The sequence below is a fragment of the Coregonus lavaretus genome (genome assembly GCF_964263955.1).
Source record: "Coregonus lavaretus genome assembly, chromosome: 5".
Classification (NCBI taxonomy): domain Eukaryota; kingdom Metazoa; phylum Chordata; class Actinopteri; order Salmoniformes; family Salmonidae; genus Coregonus; species Coregonus lavaretus.
Window position 1 is genome coordinate 40,583,373 of NC_139992.1, and position 20,003 is coordinate 40,603,375.

General features: G+C 41.8%; 2 protein-coding genes across 4 annotated transcripts; one reads left to right on the plus strand and one right to left on the minus strand.

Moving 5' to 3' along the window:
* Window positions 1-1,932: 1,932 nt before the first annotated feature.
* On the minus strand, window positions 1,933-12,511 carry LOC311129670 (translation initiation factor eIF2 assembly protein-like). Its single transcript, XM_084162055.1, has 13 exons — window positions 12,430-12,511; window positions 11,930-12,001; window positions 11,450-11,513; window positions 11,280-11,312; window positions 11,062-11,157; window positions 8,291-8,397; window positions 4,070-4,121; window positions 3,880-3,955; window positions 3,582-3,704; window positions 3,470-3,498; window positions 3,231-3,359; window positions 2,989-3,126; window positions 1,933-2,849 (listed from the first exon to the last, which is right to left on the minus strand). The coding sequence occupies exons 1-13, from the start codon at window positions 12,501-12,503 to the stop codon at window positions 2,805-2,807; spliced, it is 1,038 nt and encodes a 345-aa protein (XP_084018181.1). The 5' UTR covers window positions 12,504-12,511; the 3' UTR covers window positions 1,933-2,804.
* LOC311129671 (ADP-sugar pyrophosphatase-like) lies at window positions 12,292-19,978 on the plus strand. 3 transcript variants are annotated; one of them, XM_084162056.1, is made up of 9 exons: window positions 12,292-12,839; window positions 15,952-16,050; window positions 16,141-16,208; window positions 16,302-16,351; window positions 16,426-16,533; window positions 18,267-18,362; window positions 18,593-18,705; window positions 18,947-19,000; window positions 19,149-19,978. In XM_084162056.1, the coding sequence occupies exons 2-9, from the start codon at window positions 16,000-16,002 to the stop codon at window positions 19,152-19,154; spliced, it is 546 nt and encodes a 181-aa protein (XP_084018182.1). In that variant the 5' UTR covers window positions 12,292-12,839; window positions 15,952-15,999; the 3' UTR covers window positions 19,155-19,978. The 3 variants fall into 3 exon arrangements, with proteins under 3 accessions (XP_084018182.1, XP_084018183.1, XP_084018184.1); XM_084162057.1 differs by having other exon boundaries at window positions 12,569-12,839; window positions 15,933-16,050; XM_084162058.1 differs by lacking the exon at window positions 12,292-12,839 and having other exon boundaries at window positions 18,593-18,694.
* Window positions 19,979-20,003: the final 25 nt, after the last annotated feature.

Consider the following 20,003-nt stretch of genomic DNA (forward strand, 5'->3'; position numbering starts at 1 on the left):
AACCTTCTCGAGCTCGTGGTTTTCCCGCTGTAGAAATGTCACCGCAGCTCTCGAAACAGGTCTCCTGTTTTCTTCGCTTTTTTTCTCTGTCTACAGCGTTCACCGTCTGCGGTTGCACCTGCAGGGTTCAGCTGGTCTAGATTATCTTGACGTAAATTGTTTCGGGCTACGTGTCACCTTGTCTCTCTCTCCCAAAAAAGTATTCCGTTTTAATTATGTCCTCTGTTGAGCCGTGCGGTGCGTAATGTGAGGAGTATTATTTCACCTAACCATGCTGATTGTGCCATCGGTTGTTATGGCAATGAGGGAGGGTATGATGCTGCTCATCGCTCGACCTGACAGCGTTGCGCACAAATGTGTGAGAGAGCGAGTGTGTGTGTGTGACTGGATGTCTAGAGATAATTCGCATTGCACCAAAGATACGTTCCCAAAAGCTGAGTATTTGCAAACCATCACAAACGGACAGACCTGTTTCTAAATATGTGAATTATTATATATTGGCCTGTGTTTATTATGGTGGATATTAGGCTATACCAGGCCAGATGATGTAGTCTACATTGGGACCCATGCAACCTGATGTGAAGTTTGAGAAAGGGTGCATTGCCTGTCTCCAGATAAAATGTGAAAACGTGTGATCAAGAGTGCTGACATGCATGAGAGACAGGCGATGCAATGAAAAGCAATTCATGGGCCCTACAAAAGTTTTATATTAGACACTATAATGGTCATATTATATAATCTGATGTACTAAATACATTTGTACATTGAGTTTGGGTGTTAATATTTAGATGGTTAAATACTCCCATCTCCAGCAAAGCAGTCTCGACTGCAGTGTCTTATCTGGAGGCACTGTAATCCACCTAAAAAAAAACACACGGAATAGTATCCTCCAGTCGTGACGAGAATTACTGCAGACTGTTTTCATCTGACAGGCCTGCCAGAGCTTGTGTATAGGATAAAAGAGAGAAAGAGTGTGTGTGAAAGTGTGTGTGTGAGTGAGTGAGAGAGGGGCCGAGAGTGTGTGTCTGCGTGTGTGCTCTAGACGCTCATGAGTATTCCAGCTGCAAACTACTGCAGTTCCCTCTCAGCTCAAGAAAATCTATTGTCCACTTACCCTACCTCTCCCTTTCGCCCTCCCTTGATCTCCAGCTCTGAGTCAGCAAGTCCCTCAAGTTAGATTTTTCACATATCTGCCTCTCTCCCTCCCTCACAGAAAGATGATTAGTCAACCCAGGCTGAGATGTAGGCTAGGATTTATGTCCACCTTGGCAAGCTGAAGAGAAGAGAGAGAGAGCGAGGGGAATTGAAAAGGGAGGTAGGATGATGATAGGAGATGTGTAGTCTCTCTTCTTTGTATCATTAGTCTGGCACCCACCTTTCCTCAGATGGGTGTGGCATCATTGACATCTTTCTGCACCCCCCCTGCATGCAGGGGCAGTGTGCTGAAAACAACAAAAGCACCTGACTCCAGGCTCAGATAATACAACACTGCAGCTCTCTGAACAACAATGCACTATGTCTGTATACAGGCTAGGATCGTTTGGTTAACCAGCAATATCCTGCCCCAACAGTACTTTGCTATCGCATTTTACTTACTATGCTATACACTCGTGATAACTATTCAAGACAAAATAGAACATCCAGACATTCCATCCTAATGTAAATACGTTTCACGTGAATGGTGGAGTTGTTATCCCAGACCACGGTCTCAGCCCAGGGCAGCTCACCATCTCTGATGGTTCTCATTTTAGGTAAACATCTCCCCCAAGTGGACCTTAATAAAAATGCACTACTCTCTTTCTCAACCAGCTGGTCCAGTCATTGGTGCCAAATTCCATTGCACTTATCACATCCACTTTAGAGAAATGTAATAATCTACCAGTGAAAGTAGTATGCCTTCTATTTTAGTCTACCCAAAAACAGACCACAAAGTGCACACACCAGCAATTTATTACCCAATCAGAACGCCTCTTTGCCAGCACATAGAAAATAAACCAATGACAAGAATCAAAACAAATTCCACAATAACATAGATAGAACTATAATGACCAGAGAGAGTAAGTAAGGAACTGGAATGTTTGAAATACTGTTGCACAGAGACTTCATGGGTAAACCTTTGTATTGCTATTACATACTGATGTGTCTAACTAAACCATTAGAAAGCAAATTGAAAAGTTTGTATTTGGTGTGTGTGAAGAGAGAAAGTCCAGTGGACTAAGTCAGAAAACTCTCACCCTTTGGGTATCTCCCTCAGAAATTGCAATCCCATGATGTACCTGCTATACACACAAACCATGATACGTCTCTTCCCCAGCGCTGTATTATAAAGTTGAGCATTCTTTATTCCTATACACAGACTGCTGTAACAGACTCCTCCTTACCTTTACACAACATTAAGTTACAGTATTTATACTTACATTAGACACACCGGGCCAATAGAACAGGAGCACTGCTTAGAACTCCCCTCTTAAATACACACAACCATGAGATTCAATGGGAATTTTACAGTGTAGCAGGTAGAAATGTACTGCATAGAGCGGTCATGATGCTTTTCTCCTCATTATGGTTTATTTGTGTTAGTCCTATTCAATACATTTCTATCTGCAGCATTCTGGATAGGTCTAAGGTGATGACCAAAAGTGTATGGATTCCATCAGAAGACTCAAGAGCTAATAAGGACAAACCTCCATGCGTACAGTAGTCTCTGTGCTAACCGCTAACACTAGCTTAACAGTTTTAGGGTTATTGTTATGCTAGGCTAACAGTCACTGTATAGAGACCCTGCTCCTCAGGGGCTGGGTGTGTCACTGTCGTACCTCTTCCTCAGAGTCCTCTTGCTGGCGTTTCTTCTGCAGAGAAAAGAGGGAAAGGGTGAGATTATAAAAACTGATGACGGAAAATGAAATTTTAAGAGGGTCATGGAGATTGCCAGAGGGTTGTTTTAAGATTATCTTAAATCGTGTGAACCAGCACTGCCGTTGTTCGCACCAGTTTGAGGAAGTCGATGAGTTTGTATGCGTCCTCGCCGGTGGAGAGGTCCACAAAGTCCCTAGGGATCCGGTAGCTCAGACAGGGACTGGGCTGCACCGTCACATCACTGGTGGTGTAGCGGAACACAGGGCCTTCCTACAGATACAGACACACCACAAACCAGTGTTAACAGGATAATAAGCACAGAAAGACTTGCCCACATAAACATGTATGTACACCAAAGCATATTTGTCACTGACCTGCTGGGCTGTGTCACCCTCCTCTTGACTGGCTGACAGGCTGTTCCCGGAGGTAAGCTCCTCCCACGTGAACAGCAGTGAATCTGTCACCTCACCAAAGGGGTTGAGATCGATCAGCCACACCTTCCCCTGTCAAACACACACAGGGTCAAAAATGCACATACTCGTAGAAAAGCCTGGGCTACAACCAAACAGAGGCAGGAAATAATGGCTGGAAATATAAATGACAAAAGACTTACCCAGCTATCTCTGTAGACATCCAACACAACTGTAAAACAGAAAACATTTTTGCATTACTCTTATTACAATATATTCTAATTATCACACACACACACACTGAATCCCACTCACAGTCCTCATCCAGGAACTGATACTGGACGTGTTGGCTGAAGAACTCCTGGATGGAGTGGCAGATCTGGGCCTCCTGCTTAGAGATGTGGTGGTAGTACTGGGTATAGTCTCTCTGGGAGATACCTAAAGAACACACACACACAGCTCTCAGAACAGATCTTCAGTCCACACAACAGCCCTAACGCTTGCCACACTGTCTTGGGAACAGTGCAAGTGAATACAGGCTCTCTGAATATGTCACTGAGGGAGGGTGAGAGTAAAGGTGAATGGTGTGTTAACCTCTTCATACAGTACTTACCGATCAGCTTGTTCTCTTTGATGAAACACCTGAACTCCCCGCCAGGTAGCAGCTCACTCCACTTCCTCAGGACCAGCTGACCTCAGGGGTATAACCCAACACTATTAAACAATTGGAAGAAAAGGTGTGTATGTGTGTGTGTGTGGAAAAGACAGTGTGCATGTAAGCAAGGTGAGTGCGTGTTAAATACCTCATAGTTTATGGCTGGATTTGGAGAATCCTCGTCACTGCAGTGAAGGAATCTATAGAGGGAGATTGGAACAGTGACCATTCGGTTATAAACTCACATTAAACTCACACACTAGCATTCACACAAATACAAACACAAGAGTAGTAAGCGTCACACACTTGCACAAATGCTCCTCAGTGGCCCCTTCACGTTTGAAAGCTCAGTACTAAATCAATTGCTGGACGGTGCTGTATTAATCTTCCACCATGCCAGAGCTGTCTGCCAACTGTGCCCATTATCAGAGCGCCCCAATGGGAGCAGTAAATCTATGATTAAGCAATCTCACCAAACCTCTCCACAGCCCACTGCTGAAGCAATCTTCCCAGCCCACTGCCTGGCCCATTGCTCTCAGAAAGGCTGAGTCACTACCTGCAGTGTTTTCCACAGCGGGTAGAAAACCCATCTATACTGAACAAAAATATAAAACACAACATGCAACAATTTCAAAGATTTTGTTGAGTTACAGTTCATATAAGTAAATCAGTCAATTGAAATAAATAAATTAGGCCCTAATCTATGGATTTCACATGACTGGGCAGGGGCGCAGCCATGGGTGGGCCTGGGATGGCATAGGATGTGGAGGTCCTGGGCTGGCGTGGTTACACGTGGTCTGCGGTTGTGAGGGCAGTTGGACGTACTGCCAAATTCTCTAAAACGACATTGGAGGCGGCTTATGGTAACAGCTCTTGTGGACATTCCTGCAGTCAGCATGGCAATTGCATGTTCCATCAAAACTTGAGACATCTATGGCATTGTGTTATGTGACAAAACTGCACATTTTAGAGCGGCCTTTTATTGTCCCCAGCACAAGGTGCACCTGTGTAATGATCAGCTTCTTGATATGCCACACCTGTCAGGTGGATTGATTATCTTGAAAAAAAAGTATAAAATGCACACTAACAGGGAAGTAAACAAATTTGTGCACAAAATCTGAGAGAAATAAGCTTTCTGTGCATATGGCAAATTTTGGGGATCTTTTATTTCAGCTCATTTTCATGCAAATGACTGCCGGTCTCACAGTAATTGACCGTTAACGAACATAAACACGTTTAGCATTTCCAGGCCTCCACTCAAGCCGCTGAACTACATTTTTAAAAGTATAATAAATCAATTTAATAAACACCATCACAATAAATCCATTATTTATTTTAGGCAGGTCTAAAGAAACATTATGATTTAAGAAAAGGTGTATTTCAGAAGAACAGAATATGAGTCAGCCTACTGTATGTTATCTAGCTATGCACCATAACGTAGGCTAGTTCATTTAGCAGAGAATATATGATTATAAGTCTCGTGCCATTATTTTATAGTAAGAAGAATATAATTGAACTTAGCTGAATAAAATAGAAAGGACATTTTTACCAATCCGGAGCGAGGGCGCATATAAAGTGGCTATGTTGAACATAAAAGTGAACATTTGAAACAGGCCTCTATATGCTAGATTTAGAGTTATTTGGCAACTTCAGTTGTGAATGATACAAACCTTAGAATGTCTTAGAAATCAAAACATATATGGGCTTCATGATGCGACAATAGGCTATTGATGATGAGAAAATAGCAAAAAAAGCTTGCCTCAGGCTACACACGCTGTTCTCTCATCCAGTATCATCATATTTTCACCCATCAAATCAAAGTTTATTGGTCGCGTACACATATGTTATCGCGGGTGTAGCGAAATGCTTATGTTCCAGTAATCAGTGGCAACCCGTCATTCAGGTCAGGTGGAGCAGAGCCCCAACTGTTTAGCTAAAAAATAACACAAATAATAATAAATATATACATACATATATGTAGTTTGGGGTCACTTAGAAATGTCCTTGTTTTCAAAAGAAAATCAATTTTTTTGTCCATTAAAATAACATACAATTGATCAGAAATACAGTGTAGACATTGTTAATGTTGTAAATGGCTATTGTAGCTGGAAACGGCTGATTTTTTATGGAATATCTACATAGGCGTACAGAGGCACATTATCAGCAACCATCAGTCCTGTGTTCCAATGGCACGTTGTGTTTGCTAATTCAAGTTGATCATTTTAAAAGGCAAATTGATCATTAGAAAACCATTTTGCAATTATGTTAGCACAGCTGAAAACTGTTGTGCTGATTAAAGAAGCAATAAAACAGGCCTTCTTGAGACTAGTTGAGTATTTGGAGCATCAGCAATTGTGGGTTCGATTACAGGCTCAAAATGGCCAGAAACAAATAACTTTCTTCTGAAACTCGTCAGTCTATTTCTTGTTCTGAGAAATGAAGACTATTCCATGCGAGAAATTGCCAAGAAACTGAAGATCTCGTACAACGCTGTGTACTACTCCCTTCACAGAACAGCGCAAACTGGCTCTAACCAGAATAGAAAGAGGAGTGGGAGGCCCCGGTGCACAACTGAGCAAGAGGACAAATACATTAGAGTGTCTAGTTTGAGAAACAGGTGCCTCACAGGTCCTCAACTGGCAGCTTCATTAAATAGTACCCGCAAAACACCAGTCTCAACGTCAACAGTGAAGAGGCGACTCCGGGATGCTGACCTTCTAGGCAGAGTTGCAAAGAAAAAGCCATATCTCAGACTGCCCATCTTAATCTTTTCTTTTTATGCTGTGTTTTCTGTGGATTAACCAACTAGGCTCGCAATTTAACCATTTTATTTGTATTTACAGACGGCATACAAGTTTGTTATTAAGGCACATGATAGTTCACATGTTCGAGAAGGCATTTCTGCCAAAAAACGTATTATTTTTATTTTTTTAAGTTGACGTTCAAACGGCTCTCCTGTGAAGTAGTGACCTGCGACATACATCTAGTTTCCTGAAACGGGTCACATTTGTTTAAACAAGTCAGCCATATCAGCTATGTTTTTAAAAAAGGGAGTAAATGAGGCTGCCAGACAAGGCTCCGCTGATAGCCAGGTGTAGCGGTGGTAAGGGTTCACTCCATGGCTCTGAAAAGAAAGCTCTGCTGTTGGGACAGCTTTATGTAGGCCCTAACCATTTGTGGGCACTGTTTGTCACCATTGTGGTGCAATTAATGTATTGTTTAGTGTTGTGTTGTGTAGTGGCTTTGCTGGCATGCATAAAAAAAAAAAATGTTGAGTTTGCCCCACCAAGATTTACATGCTAAAATTGGCACACATGTAAATTTAAATGCATTCCAGGTGACTCATGAAGCTGGTTGAGAGAATGCCAAGTGTGCAAAGCTGTCATCAAGGCAAAGGGTGGCTACTTTGAAGAATCTAAAATCTAAAATATATTTTGATTTGTTTAACACTTTTTTGGTTACTACATGATTCCATGTGTTATTTCATAGTTTTGATGTCTTCACTATTATTCTACAATGTATAAAATAGTAAAAATAAAGAAAAACCCTGGAATGAGTAGGTGCGTCCAAACTTTTGACTGGTACTGTATATAAAAAAATGCTCCATTATTCAAAATCCAATTCACTATAATTGTAGGCTAACTTTGTAAGCAGCCCTGCACAATCAATGGCCTATATGTTCTCGCCCAGACTCATGGATAGAAAGTTTGGAGCGTAGCATAAGGTAACCAGTCCATTCAGTAGGCATAATAATACAGTCCACATTCAAAGGGATAACTAGAACTTGTTTAATTTTATAGGCTAGACCAATTATGTACCAAATACATTTTTGTTTTTTTCCCGTGCATAATATGTGGTAGGCTATTAGGCTACATATTGTATAAAGGCACAATCATTTTAATCCAGTTTTATTTCTGGCTTGGGCTCATATATGGGTATGGGTGTTTTGAATTAATCATCACCTTAGAAAGCACTGTCCATTTCGTTGTATTTGGCTTTGAACCAACATCTACAACAACCATGTTTTTCACTCAGTTTCAACCTGTTGTTGAACTTATTTTTTCAAATTGATCATCACAGTGAGTTTTAAAAGCATGATAATAAGTGTTTGATGTGATTTTCGATTGCATTTGCATTGACGTCAGAGTGGTTAGAGGGACAATAGAGCGCTGAGTACCAGGACATTAGCGAGCTGAAGGTCGTTAGCGAGTTGGGTACTACCAACGCATGTCCAGAGTGCATAATAAGAGATTACCGTGACTCAACAGTCACGTGGAATTTGACTGCAGTCATGACTCATGACTGGCGGTAATACGGTCACCGCAACAGCCCTAGTGAGAATGTGTGAGTCCGTGGAGGGTATTCTTACGGCTGTGCGAGGTCGTGGGTGATGAAGTCCGAGCTCTTGAAGAGCAGGAAGATATCGCTCAGACTCTGACACTGCAGGGAGCTGTTCAGAGCAATCCAGTTAGCATCCTGCAGGAGAGAAGGAAACACACACACACTTATTCACTTAAAATCACCACTCAGACAGACACACTGTGGACAGTATTTAAACCTTATACTGATGGTGTTAGAGCAGGGGTGTCAAACGTACGGCCCGCGGGCCGGATCAGGCCCGCAAACGGGTTTAATCCTGCCCGCGAGATGATTTTGAAAATAAATAAATAAATAAATAAATAAATTTATTTTGTATTTTTTAAAGTATAAAAATGCGCTGCAATTTTTCAATTAAATAAACTGCTGTTCCAATTGCGCCCACTGGATGGCGCAATAGCAATTGTGTTAAGCCAGCAAACTGTTTATACCGGGGCAGAGCAAGTAGGTCAAGCATCCACGTGCAGCCAATGAGCTACTTTGTTTTGCCCGCGATATTTATTACGGCTTCTACTTTTAACATTATGTGCTTTGGCACCCTCATTGCCCCAATATGTCTCTGTCAAAAAATAGAAAAGTGGACGCAGAGTGCAGAGTGTTCCAAGAAAAATGGTCATCCTATTTAATCACGGAATTGAATGGGAAAGCTGTATGTTTGGTGTGTTCAGAGCATGTTGCAGTGCTGAAAGAATATAACCTTCGTCGCCACTATGTGAGTCTTCATGCCGACAAATATGACAACTTTCAAGGACAGCGGAGATGAGAGAAGGTGAATGAACTGTTGGCGGGTCTGAAGAAACAGCAGTCTGTGTTTACTCACAGCCGAGACATCAGTGACGCTGCAGTGAAAGCTAGCTAACTCATTGCTAATGAAATCGCAGTGGCTTCAAAACCATTTAGTGAGGGTGAATTTGTAAAAACATGCATGATGAAGGCAGCGGAGATTGTGTGCCCTGAAAAGCGGCAGGCTTTTGCAAATATCAGCCTGACAAGAAACACAGTTGCAGACAGGATTTCCGATCTTTCAGTGGATTTGGACAGCCAGTTGAAGCAAAAAGTAAAGTCATTTATTGCGTTTTCGGTTGCAATTGATGAAAGCACGGACATTACAGATGTTGCACAACTGGCCATTTTCTCATCCGCGGAGTTGATGACACATTGACCGTCACCGAGGAGTTCGTGGAGTTGGTGCCGATGACAGATACAACGACAGCAGCTGATATTTTTACCGCACTCGTCGGCGCGCTGGACAGGGTCGGAGTGGACTGGTCCCGCGCTGTCAGCCTGGCTACAGATGGTGCGCCCTCAATGATCGGGAAAAAAGCAGGCGTTGTGACAAAGTTCAGAGAGAAAGTGCAATCTGCAAATGGAGGACGTGATTTTTTGACTTTTCACTGTATTTTGCACCAGGAGGCTTTGTGTTGCAAGTCATTAAAGATGGATAACGTCATGAAGGTTGTCATCCAAACTGTTAATTTCATCCGATCCAGAAGCCTGAATCACCGTCAGTTTGACAGCCTTCTCAGAGAGAAAGACCACATCTATGGCCTGCCATACCACACTGAGGTAAGATGGTTAAGCCGAGGTGCTGTGCTGAGGCGTTTCTTTGATTTACGAGAAGAAATTGAACAGTTCATGGAAGAAAAGGGCAAACCAGTGTTAGAATTTCATTCCGCAGAATGGATGCCGGACCTTGCATTTATGGTGGATGTTACAGAGCACCTGAATAACTTGAACAAACAGCTGCAAGGGCGCAACAAAGTTGTCACGCAGTATTATGACAGCATACGTTCTTTCAAGTTGAAGCTGTCATTGTGGGAGACGCAACTTGCCGGTGGTGATGCAGCTCACTTCCCCTGTCTGAAAAATGTGTGCGCGACCCAACATGTGGCAGACATGAAGCGGTTCAAAGATAAAATAACTGGACTGTTACGGGAGTTTGAGCAACGCTTTCAGATTTATGTTTATATGTTTTTATATTGATGTGCTATTGTTTTTAATTGATTTTATTTTATTTGTATATTTAACCTATTCTTGACTCTGTGGTTCTTGCACTTGTTTGGGGAACAGGATTTCATTATTTTTATCTACATATCTGCCTGAGAAATGACACCCTGATATAGTTCTGTGATCTGTGATATACTTCTGTGAATCACTGAGGCATTGTGTGTTTGTGTGTTCTTTGTCCTCAGAACTTTCAAATAACTTGAGGTGTTTTATGATTAATAGTGATGTTGTGCTTTTGGACACTGTCCTCAGGCTCCAGCTTTATGTTTATATGTTTTTATGTTGATGTGCTATTGTTTTTAATTGATTTTATTTTATTTGTATATTTAACCTATTCTTGACTCTGTGGTTCTTGCACTTGTTTGGGGAACAGGATTTCATTATTTTTATCTACATTTCTGCCTGAGAAATGACACCCTGATATAGTTCTGTGATCTGTGAAACAGTTCTGTTAATCACTGAGGCATTGTGTGTTTGTGTGTTCTTTTTCTTTTTCTTTTTCAAATAAACTTGACGTGTTTTATGATTAATAGTGATGTTGTGCTTGTACTATTTTGGACACACTGTCCTCAGGCTCCAGCTTTATGTTGTATGTTGATCGTATTAAAACAAAGAAAACAATCTGAAGTTGTTGTTTTTAAGTTATATATACCATGATTTTTCCGGTCCGGCCCACTTGGGAATAGATTTTCCTCCATGTGGCCCCTGAGCTAAAATGAGTTTGACACCCCTGTGTTAGAGGGTTGAGTCTCTCACCCGTGGCGCACTCCAGTTCAGTTTGGGAAAGACACACCCACCTAGGGTGTTTATGGCCTCCAGCACTTTGGAGTTGAATTCTGGGAACTCTGGAGCCTGGAACACAAAGCAACCACAACAAATCTCCACATCTTCACTGTATGCATATCATATTACAAACTTGACAAAAATGATATATAGATGGATTGATAATATTTAACATGATCTACATTACTTACTGTTACAGTGGTGGTTGTCTCATCATCTGACCACTAATTTTATTGAGAGAAGAAAATTAAATCAATCAGTAAATCAAACATTTAAGCATTGAGCATAAAGTCTGCTTTTTCAGTCTCCACTTTACTAGAAAGCGAGATGGAGCGCACCTCTATGTCTGGAGCAAAATTACCTGAATGTCTTCCTCCTCCTCTGAGTCACTGTTGTTGGTCTGGTTTTGCTGAGTGTTGTTGTCCCTGGAATGAGGAGAGATTGTATCAGTGAATATAAGGGCAACGCCATGGGCGGCAGGTAGCTTAGTGGGTAAGAGCGTTGTGCCAGTAACCGAAAGGTTGCTGGTTCTAATCCCCGAGCCGAATAGGTGAAAAATCTGTCGATGTGCCCTTAAGCAAGGCACTTAACCCTAATTGCTCATGTAAATCGCTCTGGATAAGAGCGTCTGCTAAATGACAAAAAAAAAAAAATGGAATGGAATTACGCTGAGACAAACTCATTTACAGGAAGAACTGTGCAGATACAAAGTTTGGCAACAGAATAACACGGAGGGAGATTTTACCGTATTTCTATTACCACTTTGGATCTGCACAGTGTATGGGAATAGATACAGGACACTAGATGTATGTGCTTTAGGGGTAAGTCAAGTTATGCTTACCCTCCAGAAACTACTAGTGTTCCGTCGTCCAGCAAATAGTCTATTACATTCTGAGGCAGTGGGAGAATCAAACTGAAAGAAAGATAACACCAAACATTAGGCCAACACAACACAAACTATCAGACTAGTATTGACCAAAGATAAGAGACCTGAAAACAAACAGTCTCATCAGGTAGATATTGCGCTGATGCAATATCAATGACAATATCATCACACAAGCATTTACACAAGGCACTTCTAACAGATTAACATGTTTAATATCAGTAAAGGACAGGTGTGGTTTGAGAGAATTCACAATTAGCTAATAAAAGTACAGTTTGGCTGGGTTACAATATCAGACGCGCACACACACAGGTGACGTCACATTGGCTAACACAGTTTGCTAGCTAAACAGACAACTATACGTTAGCTACACAAATTATAGCACAACCAGTGTTTATTTGAGAGTGACGATATCAACAACATATCTGAGACTGTGCTGGTCAAGTTAAGGAGTTCACCTTTTGATAGTATGCTTCTTAAATATCGGATACCAGACCGAAAACTGACAATTTACAACTTGCTCCTTCTTCATACTGCAAATGCTTTACCGGAAGTGAGTCCAGCCACAAATACTTCCCCTAAGATAAAGGCTATTGACATTGGTTTCCATGTTGTTTACAACCTTTCCATTACAACAAAATGAGAATGGCTTGTATTTATTACCAAGTTTTAATTGAATTATATTTCAGGTTAGGTTATCTGGAATGGTTGTAGACCGTCTCTAATCTATTATAATATTTTTCAGAAGAGGGAGATTATTTTTGCGTTGCACACATAGGCGTCGTCAATGCTGGGGGGCTTTTTTTGTTTTAATCAGGGAGTCATCACTGCTTTACTTGACTTGTGACTAAAACCACTTCATCTTCATGTGAGTACTGCACATGTATCCAATTTACAAGTAACTATGCTTTTTTTCTAGGTTAATATTGTAACTCTTAAGAATATTTACATAACAGCATGTGGGTTTTGCTAGGAATGAGCTAGCAGACTAAACTCCTCTCCATGGTGAAGGAAGTTTGAAGTTCATCAGAAACTTATTTCACCATGGAGAGGAGTTTAGTCCCCTAGAAATGAACTTGGTAGCTAGCTAATTTAGTAGTCTGATTAATCAGGCTGTAATAGACAATTACTTGGTATATAGCTAACTAGTTAGCAAAGTTACAGCCTCAAAATAATGCCTACAAAATCGTGTAAATGTTCCTTACAAGCCGGAATGTTGAATAAAATTACATTTAAATTTGCTCTACCGGTTTGTCAAAACTATTGTTTACCCGACATTTTAGAGAGCTGGTAGTTATATGGGTCGGTTCAGCATCGAGGTAAAGTTCGTTTTATGTGGGATATTAGGTTCTCTCGTCAATAACTATTGAACCAAGCATGCCATGAAAATGCTATATTCTGAATCTAAAAAAAGTTAAAGATTGAAATCCAATGAAAATCCAACAATGAAAAATTCACACACAAAAAAAGGTGTAAATTATTCACCATCCACCCCTGATTCAGAATATACAATTTCCATTGTCATGGCATACTTGGTTCAATAGTTATTGACGAGATAACCGAATATCCTATTTACAACTAAACTCAGCAAAAAAAGAAACGTCCTCTCACTGTCAACTGCGTTTATTTTCAGCAAATTTAACATGTGTAAATATTTGTATGAACATAACAAGATTCAACAACTGAGACATAAACTGAACAAGTTTCACAGACATGTGACTAACAGAAATTGAATAATGTGGCATGGCATGTGGTCCTCTGTAGCTCAGCTGGTAGAGCACGGCGCTTGTAACGCCAAGGTAGTGGGTTCGATCCCCGGGACCACCCATACACAAAAATGTATGCACGCATGACTGTAAGTCGCTTTGGATAAAAGCGTCTGCTAAATGGCATATTATTATTATTAATGTGTCCCTGAACAAGGAGGGGGGGTCAAAAGTAACAGTCAGTATCTGGTGTGGCCACCAGCTGCATTAAGTACTGCAGTGCATCTCCTCCTCATGGACTGTACCAGATTTGCCTGTTCTTGCTGTGAGATGTTACCCCACTCTTCCATCAAGGCACCTGCAAGTTCCCTGACTTTTCTGGGGGGAATGGCCCTAGCCCTCACCCTCCGATCCAACAGGTCCCAGACGTGCTCAATGGGATTAAGATCCGGGCTCTTCGCTGGCCATGGCAGAACACTGACATTCCTGTCTTGCAGGAAATCACACACAGAACGAGCAGTATGGCTGGTGGTATTGTCATGCTGGAGGGTCATGTCAGGATGAGCCTGCAGGAAGGGTACCACATGAGGGAGGAGGATGTCTTCCCTGTAACGCACAGCGTTGAGATTGCCTGCAATTACAACAAGCTCAGTCCGATGATGCTGTGACACACTGCCCCAGACCATGATGGACCCTCCACCTCCAAATTGATCCCGCTCCAGAGTACAGGCCTCGGTGTAACGCTCATTCCTTTGATGATAAACGCGAATCCGACACCCCTGGTGAGACAAATCCGCAACTCGTCAGTGAAGAGCACTTTTTGCCAGTCCTGTCTGGTCTAGGTACTGTGGGTTTGTCCCCATAGGCGACGTTGTTGCCGGTGATGTCTGGTGAGGACCTGTCTTACAACAGGCCTACAAGCCCTCAGTCCAGCCTCTCTCAGCCTATTGCGGACAGTCTGAACACTGATGGAGGGATTGTGCGTTCCTGGTGTAACTCGGGCAGTTGTTGTTGCCATCCTGTACCTGTCCCGCAGGTGTGATGTTCGGATGTACCGATCCTGTACAGGTGTTGTTACACGTGGTGCCACTGCGAGGACGATCAGCTGTCTGTCCTGTGTCCCTGTAGCGCTGTCTTAGGCGTCTCACAGTACGGACATTGCAATCTATTGCCCTGGCCACATCTGCAGTCATCATGCCTCCTTGCAGCATGCCTAAGGCATGTTCACGCAGATGAGCAGGGACCCTGGGCATCTTTCTTTTGGTGTTTTTCAGTCAGTAGAAAGGCCTCTTTAGTGTCCTAAGTTTTCATAACTGTGACCTTAATTGCCTACCGTCTGTAAGCTGTTAGTGTCTTAACGACCGTTCCACAGGTGCATGTTCATTTAATTGTTTATGGTTCATTGAACAAGCATGGGAAACAGTGTTTAAACCCTTTACAATGAAGATCTGTGAAGTTATTTGGATTTTTACGAATTCTCTTTGAAAGACAGGGTCCTGAAAGGGGGATGTTTCTTTTTTTTGCTGAATTTATATGGTTCGGGTTGGCACGTAGGTAGAGTACCACATTATGATTCATAATACCTAGCTGTCAAACAGGGAAATGGTTCCAATCGTTTTTCTACCATTCATTTTTCCCATAGGGGATTTTAGAAACACATAAAATAAGGGCTGTGTTTTGTGTAGGCTTACCCTGGCGTGACGTTTTGATAACCGTGTAAATCTCTCTCAGATGACTTTTATCAATATAAGGGATTTGTAGTCTGACAAGATGTCTACTTTGATGTTAAGTAGCATTTTTTTTATCTGAAAATAAATAGAGCCAAATATATTGATAAAAGTCACCTTGACCGTAAGAGATTTACATGTTTATCAAAACGTCATGCCAGGGTAAGCCTACATGAAACACAGCCCTTATTTTAAGTGATTCTAAAATCCCCTATGAGAAAAATGAATGGTGGAAAAACGATTGGAACCATTTCCACAGACAACAGGAAGGGTACCACATGAGGGAGGAGGATGTCTTCCCTGTAACGCACAGCGTTCTGGCTTGTAAGGAACATTTACGCGATTTTGCAGGCATTTGTTTCAGGTTGTATATACCAATTAATTGTGTATTACAGCCTGATTAATCCGACTAGCTAGCTAGCTAGCTAGCTGCTTCAGCCATGCTAAAAATAAACTTAATGTATGCCTTTTAACTATCTGCATTGCATATATCTCTATTAATTATCAACTCATGCAAGTAATCAATAGTTGTTCTGGATTTGGGCAGACAAAAAAAAAATCCTCCATCCATTTCCCTGAGAACAACACTGGAAAGATGAGCAGCCCTCCCAAATCGACAACCATACCTCACGTTGTAAAAGAGGAGGTAGATATGATATAATAACATGTACATTGTGTGGTGTAAATGAGTCTCTTGGTTTAGCTATATCACATTACTCAACTGTATTATCTTCAGGTCATTGCATCTGGGAAATGGTTGAAACTTGAGAAGACCACCTATGTGGACCCTGTTGGAAACACAAGGTTTGGAACACATCAATCAGTTGCATAAGCTACTTTTGATAAAAACGTTTTATTCCATTCTCCATTTTACAATTCATCTTTGTCTTTCAATAGAACTTGGGAGACTACGAAAAGGACAACCAGACAGGCCAACGCAGCAGATGGTGTGTGTGTGTACATTTCATACTGATGGATAAGCAGTGACATTATATAAATTGATTCCTGTGTTATATTCCAGGTGTGGGGATCATCGCCCTTCTGAAGAGGACCCTCCACAAAGACTGCGTTGTCATGGTGAAGCAGTTCCGTCCACCAATGGGGTGCTGTACCCTAGAGTTCCCTGCAGGTGACATGGGTTTACAGTCACATCTCAAAACTCTGTTCAGACGCAGTGTACAGTGAGGGAAAAAAGTATTTGATCCCCTGCTGATTTTGTACGTTTGCCCACTGACAAAGACATGATCAGTCTATAATTTTAATGGTAGGTTTATTTGAACAGTGAGAGACAGAATAACAAACAAAAAATCCAGAAAAACGCATGTCAAAAATTTTATAAATTAATTAGCATTTTAATGAGGCAAATAAGTATTTGACCCCTCCGCAAAACATGACTTAGTACTTGGTGGCAAAACCCTTGTTGGCAATCACAGAGGTCAGACGTTTCTTATAGTTGGCCACCAGGTTTGCACACATCTCAGGAGGAATTTTGTCCCACTCCTCTTTGCAGATTTTCTCCAAGTCATTAAGGTTTCGAGGCTGAAGTTTGGCAACTCGAACCTTCTGCTCCCTCCACAAATGTTCTATGGGATTAAGGTCTGGAGACTGGCTAGGCCACTCCAGAACCTTAATGTGCTTCTTATTCAGCCACTCCTTTGTTGCCTTGGCCATGTGTTTTGGGTCATTGTCATGCTGGAATACCATTCACGAACCATTTTCAATGCCCTGGCTGAGGGAAGGAGGTTCTCACCCAAGATTTGACAGTACATGGCCCCGTCCATCGTCCCTTTGATGCGGTGAAGTTGTCCTGTCCCCTTAGCAGAAAAACACCCCCAAAGCATAATGTTTCCACCTCCATGTTTGACGGTGGGGATGGTGTTCTTGGGGTCATAGGCAGCAATTCCTCCTCCTCCAAACACGGCAAGTTGAGTTGATGCCAAAGAGCTCGATTTTGGTCTCATCTGACCACAACACTTTCACCCAGTTCTCCTCTGAATCATTCAGATGTTCATTGACAAACTTCAGACAGGCCTGTATATGTGCTTTCTTGAGCAGGGGAACCTTGCGGGCGCTTCAGGATTTCAGTCCTTCACGGCGTAGTGTGTTACCAATTGTTTTCTTGGTGACTATGGTCCCAGCTGCCTTGAGATCATTGACAAGATAGTTCTGGGCTGATTCCTCACTGTTCTCATGATCATTGCAACTCCACGAGGTGAGATCTTGCATGGAGCCCCAGGCCGAGGGAGATTGACAGTTATTTTGTGTTTCTTCCATTTGCGAATAATCGCACCAACTGTTGTCACCTTCTCACCAAGCTGCTTGGCGATGGTCTCGTAGCCCATTCCAGCCTTGTGTAGGTCTACAATCTTGTCCCTGACATCCTTGGAGAGCTCTTTGGTCTTGGCCATGGTGGAGAGTTTGGAATCTGATTGATTGATTGCTTCTGTGGACAGGTGTCTTTTATACAGGTAACAAGCTGAGATTAGGAGCACTCCCTTTAAGAGTGTGCTCCTAATCTCAGCTCATTACCTGTATAAAAGACACCTGGGAGCCAGAAATCTTTCTGATTGAGAGGGGGTCAAATACTTATTTCCCTAATTTAAAATGCAAATCAATTTATAACATTTTTGACATGCGTTTTTCTGGATTTTTGTTGTTGTTATTCTGTCTCTCACTGTTCAAATAAACCTACCATTAAAATTATAGACTGATCATGTCTTTGTCAGTGGGCAAACGTACAAAATCAGCAGGGGATCAAATACATTTTTCCCTCACTGTATGTAGGCCTGTCATTGCTGTGTTTTGCCTTCTGTGTTCTGATATCTGTGTTTGCTGTCTGTGTGTGTTTTTGCTGTTGCTCAGGTCTGATTGACGAGGGTGAGAGTGCAGAGACTGCTGCTCTGCGAGAGCTGAAGGAGGAGACTGGTTACAAGGGGGAGGTGGTGGGAGTCACCCCAGGTAGGGTCTTATGAACACACACACTCAAAACACAGGGCAGATTATGTCCATGTTCCATCAGCGAGGAGAAATTCAATATGCCTGTGATCTTCTGAGTTGCCAGTTTTACCATTGGGAATGAGAGAGTGCAGTATGATGTCAGTGACTAGTGGGGCAGTAACACACAGCTGATTACAAGTTTGAACTCCCGTTCATCCCCCTTTCCTCTCCCCCTCCTCTTGACCTCGCAGTGACCTGCTTGGACCCTGGCCTCTCTAACTGCACCACACAGATCGTCATGGTGAACATCAATGGAGATGACCTCGAAAACACCAACCCCACACAGCAGCTGGGTAAGTTAGGGGTCAGACTCTTGGAATGTTATGAATCTAGAAAATGGGATACAATGTTTTTTATTGTCAAGCTGATATGTATTGTACATTGTCCTGAACTTGTTCTTATTTCTCTGCTTTCCTCCCTCTCTTTTACTCTTTTCCAGGTGATGGAGGTAAATCTTTTTTTCTTCATAATCACACTGTTGGTATTTTTCCACTATTAGAATAACATTGACCTAAATCCTATTCTGGCCTCTGTTTTACTTCCAGAATTTGTTGAAGTTCTTCTTCTACCTCTTGATGAATTCCAGAGGAAAATTGATGGTGAGCAACGATTGAAGTTTCTTCTTCACAATTCATAAGTCATAGTGGAATCCAATTTGAGACAGAAAAGCATACTATTACCGTTATTATATTCTGCTAGTGATTACCTGAAGAGATCATATTTGCATGATTTCCCCCCCTCCTACAGACCTGATGAAGAAGGAGAAGATTGTGGTGGACTCTAAGGTTTACATCTACGGCATGGGGATGTCCCAGGCCTTCTTTAAACCCAATGAACTCAGAGTGCTCAAACAGTGAGAGAATGATGGGGAGAGAAAGTAAAGTGGAGAGAGTAAACTAGATTGATGGGAATAGAGGGAGAGGGCATTAGGCTGCCTACTCCTTTGTTGTAGTCTCTGTTATACTACGAATATGGACTAAACCAGGGATGACACTGTCAACAGGGTGGCCATTTTGTGGCTTTAAGCTGTTGTCTTGGGGATCAGTCCATGAAATTCATGGAGTGTTACCCTACAGCTTGTATTATCTAAGACCCACCACCTTTAACGGAATTCTTCTCTCTTTATATTGAGGTATGCGCCATACGTCCATGCACCTTTACCTGTGGGGATAGTCACAATTAGATACCATCTTTGTGATTAATTTGATATTACAAGCTGTCTGATAATACATTCTTACCCTGATCTGAATATAGTTCTAAATAATAATTGTGATTACATACTGGAACATTCCTAACTTTCACTAACTCAACTGACTAAACTTCACTGTAAAATAACTTTTAAAAGGTACTGTTCTAATAATAATGTGCCTTGAAAGATGTTACTCGAAACGGCAATACTTTTGTGCATGTCGGTGCATTTACGTTGACATCCATTAGTTCACACCAATGCTCTGTTAGACCAAGGTGTAGATGTCTCCTTACTAGTATAAGGTTGACATGCAGATGATCCTCACATTTTATTTAGCAATTAGCATTAATTGAATTCACTTGGTGTCAATAAACATGTTATTCTTACAGCAACATGTAGGCCTACTTTTCTTT

Excerpts from the sequence above, each read along its gene's own strand:
- LOC311129670 (XM_084162055.1), bottom strand. The coding sequence starts at position 12,503 with ATGAAGAAGGAGCAAGTTGTAAATTGTCAGTTTTCGGTCTGGTATCCG. Across the intron at positions 4,122-8,290 it reads ACCCACGACCTCGCACAGCC|ATTCCTTCACTGCAGTGACG; the intron begins GTAAGAATACCC and ends CTCCCTCTATAG. Across the intron at positions 3,360-3,469 it reads ATGTCTACAGAGATAGCTGG|GGGAAGGTGTGGCTGATCGA; the intron begins GTAAGTCTTTTG and ends TGTGTTTGACAG.
- LOC311129671 (XM_084162058.1), top strand. The coding sequence starts at position 16,000 with ATGAGCAGCCCTCCCAAATCGACAACCATACCTCACGTTGTAAAAGAG. Across the intron at positions 16,209-16,301 it reads GACCCTGTTGGAAACACAAG|AACTTGGGAGACTACGAAAA; the intron begins GTTTGGAACACA and ends GTCTTTCAATAG. Across the intron at positions 18,695-18,946 it reads CAACCCCACACAGCAGCTGG|AATTTGTTGAAGTTCTTCTT; the intron begins GTAAGTTAGGGG and ends TTTTACTTCCAG.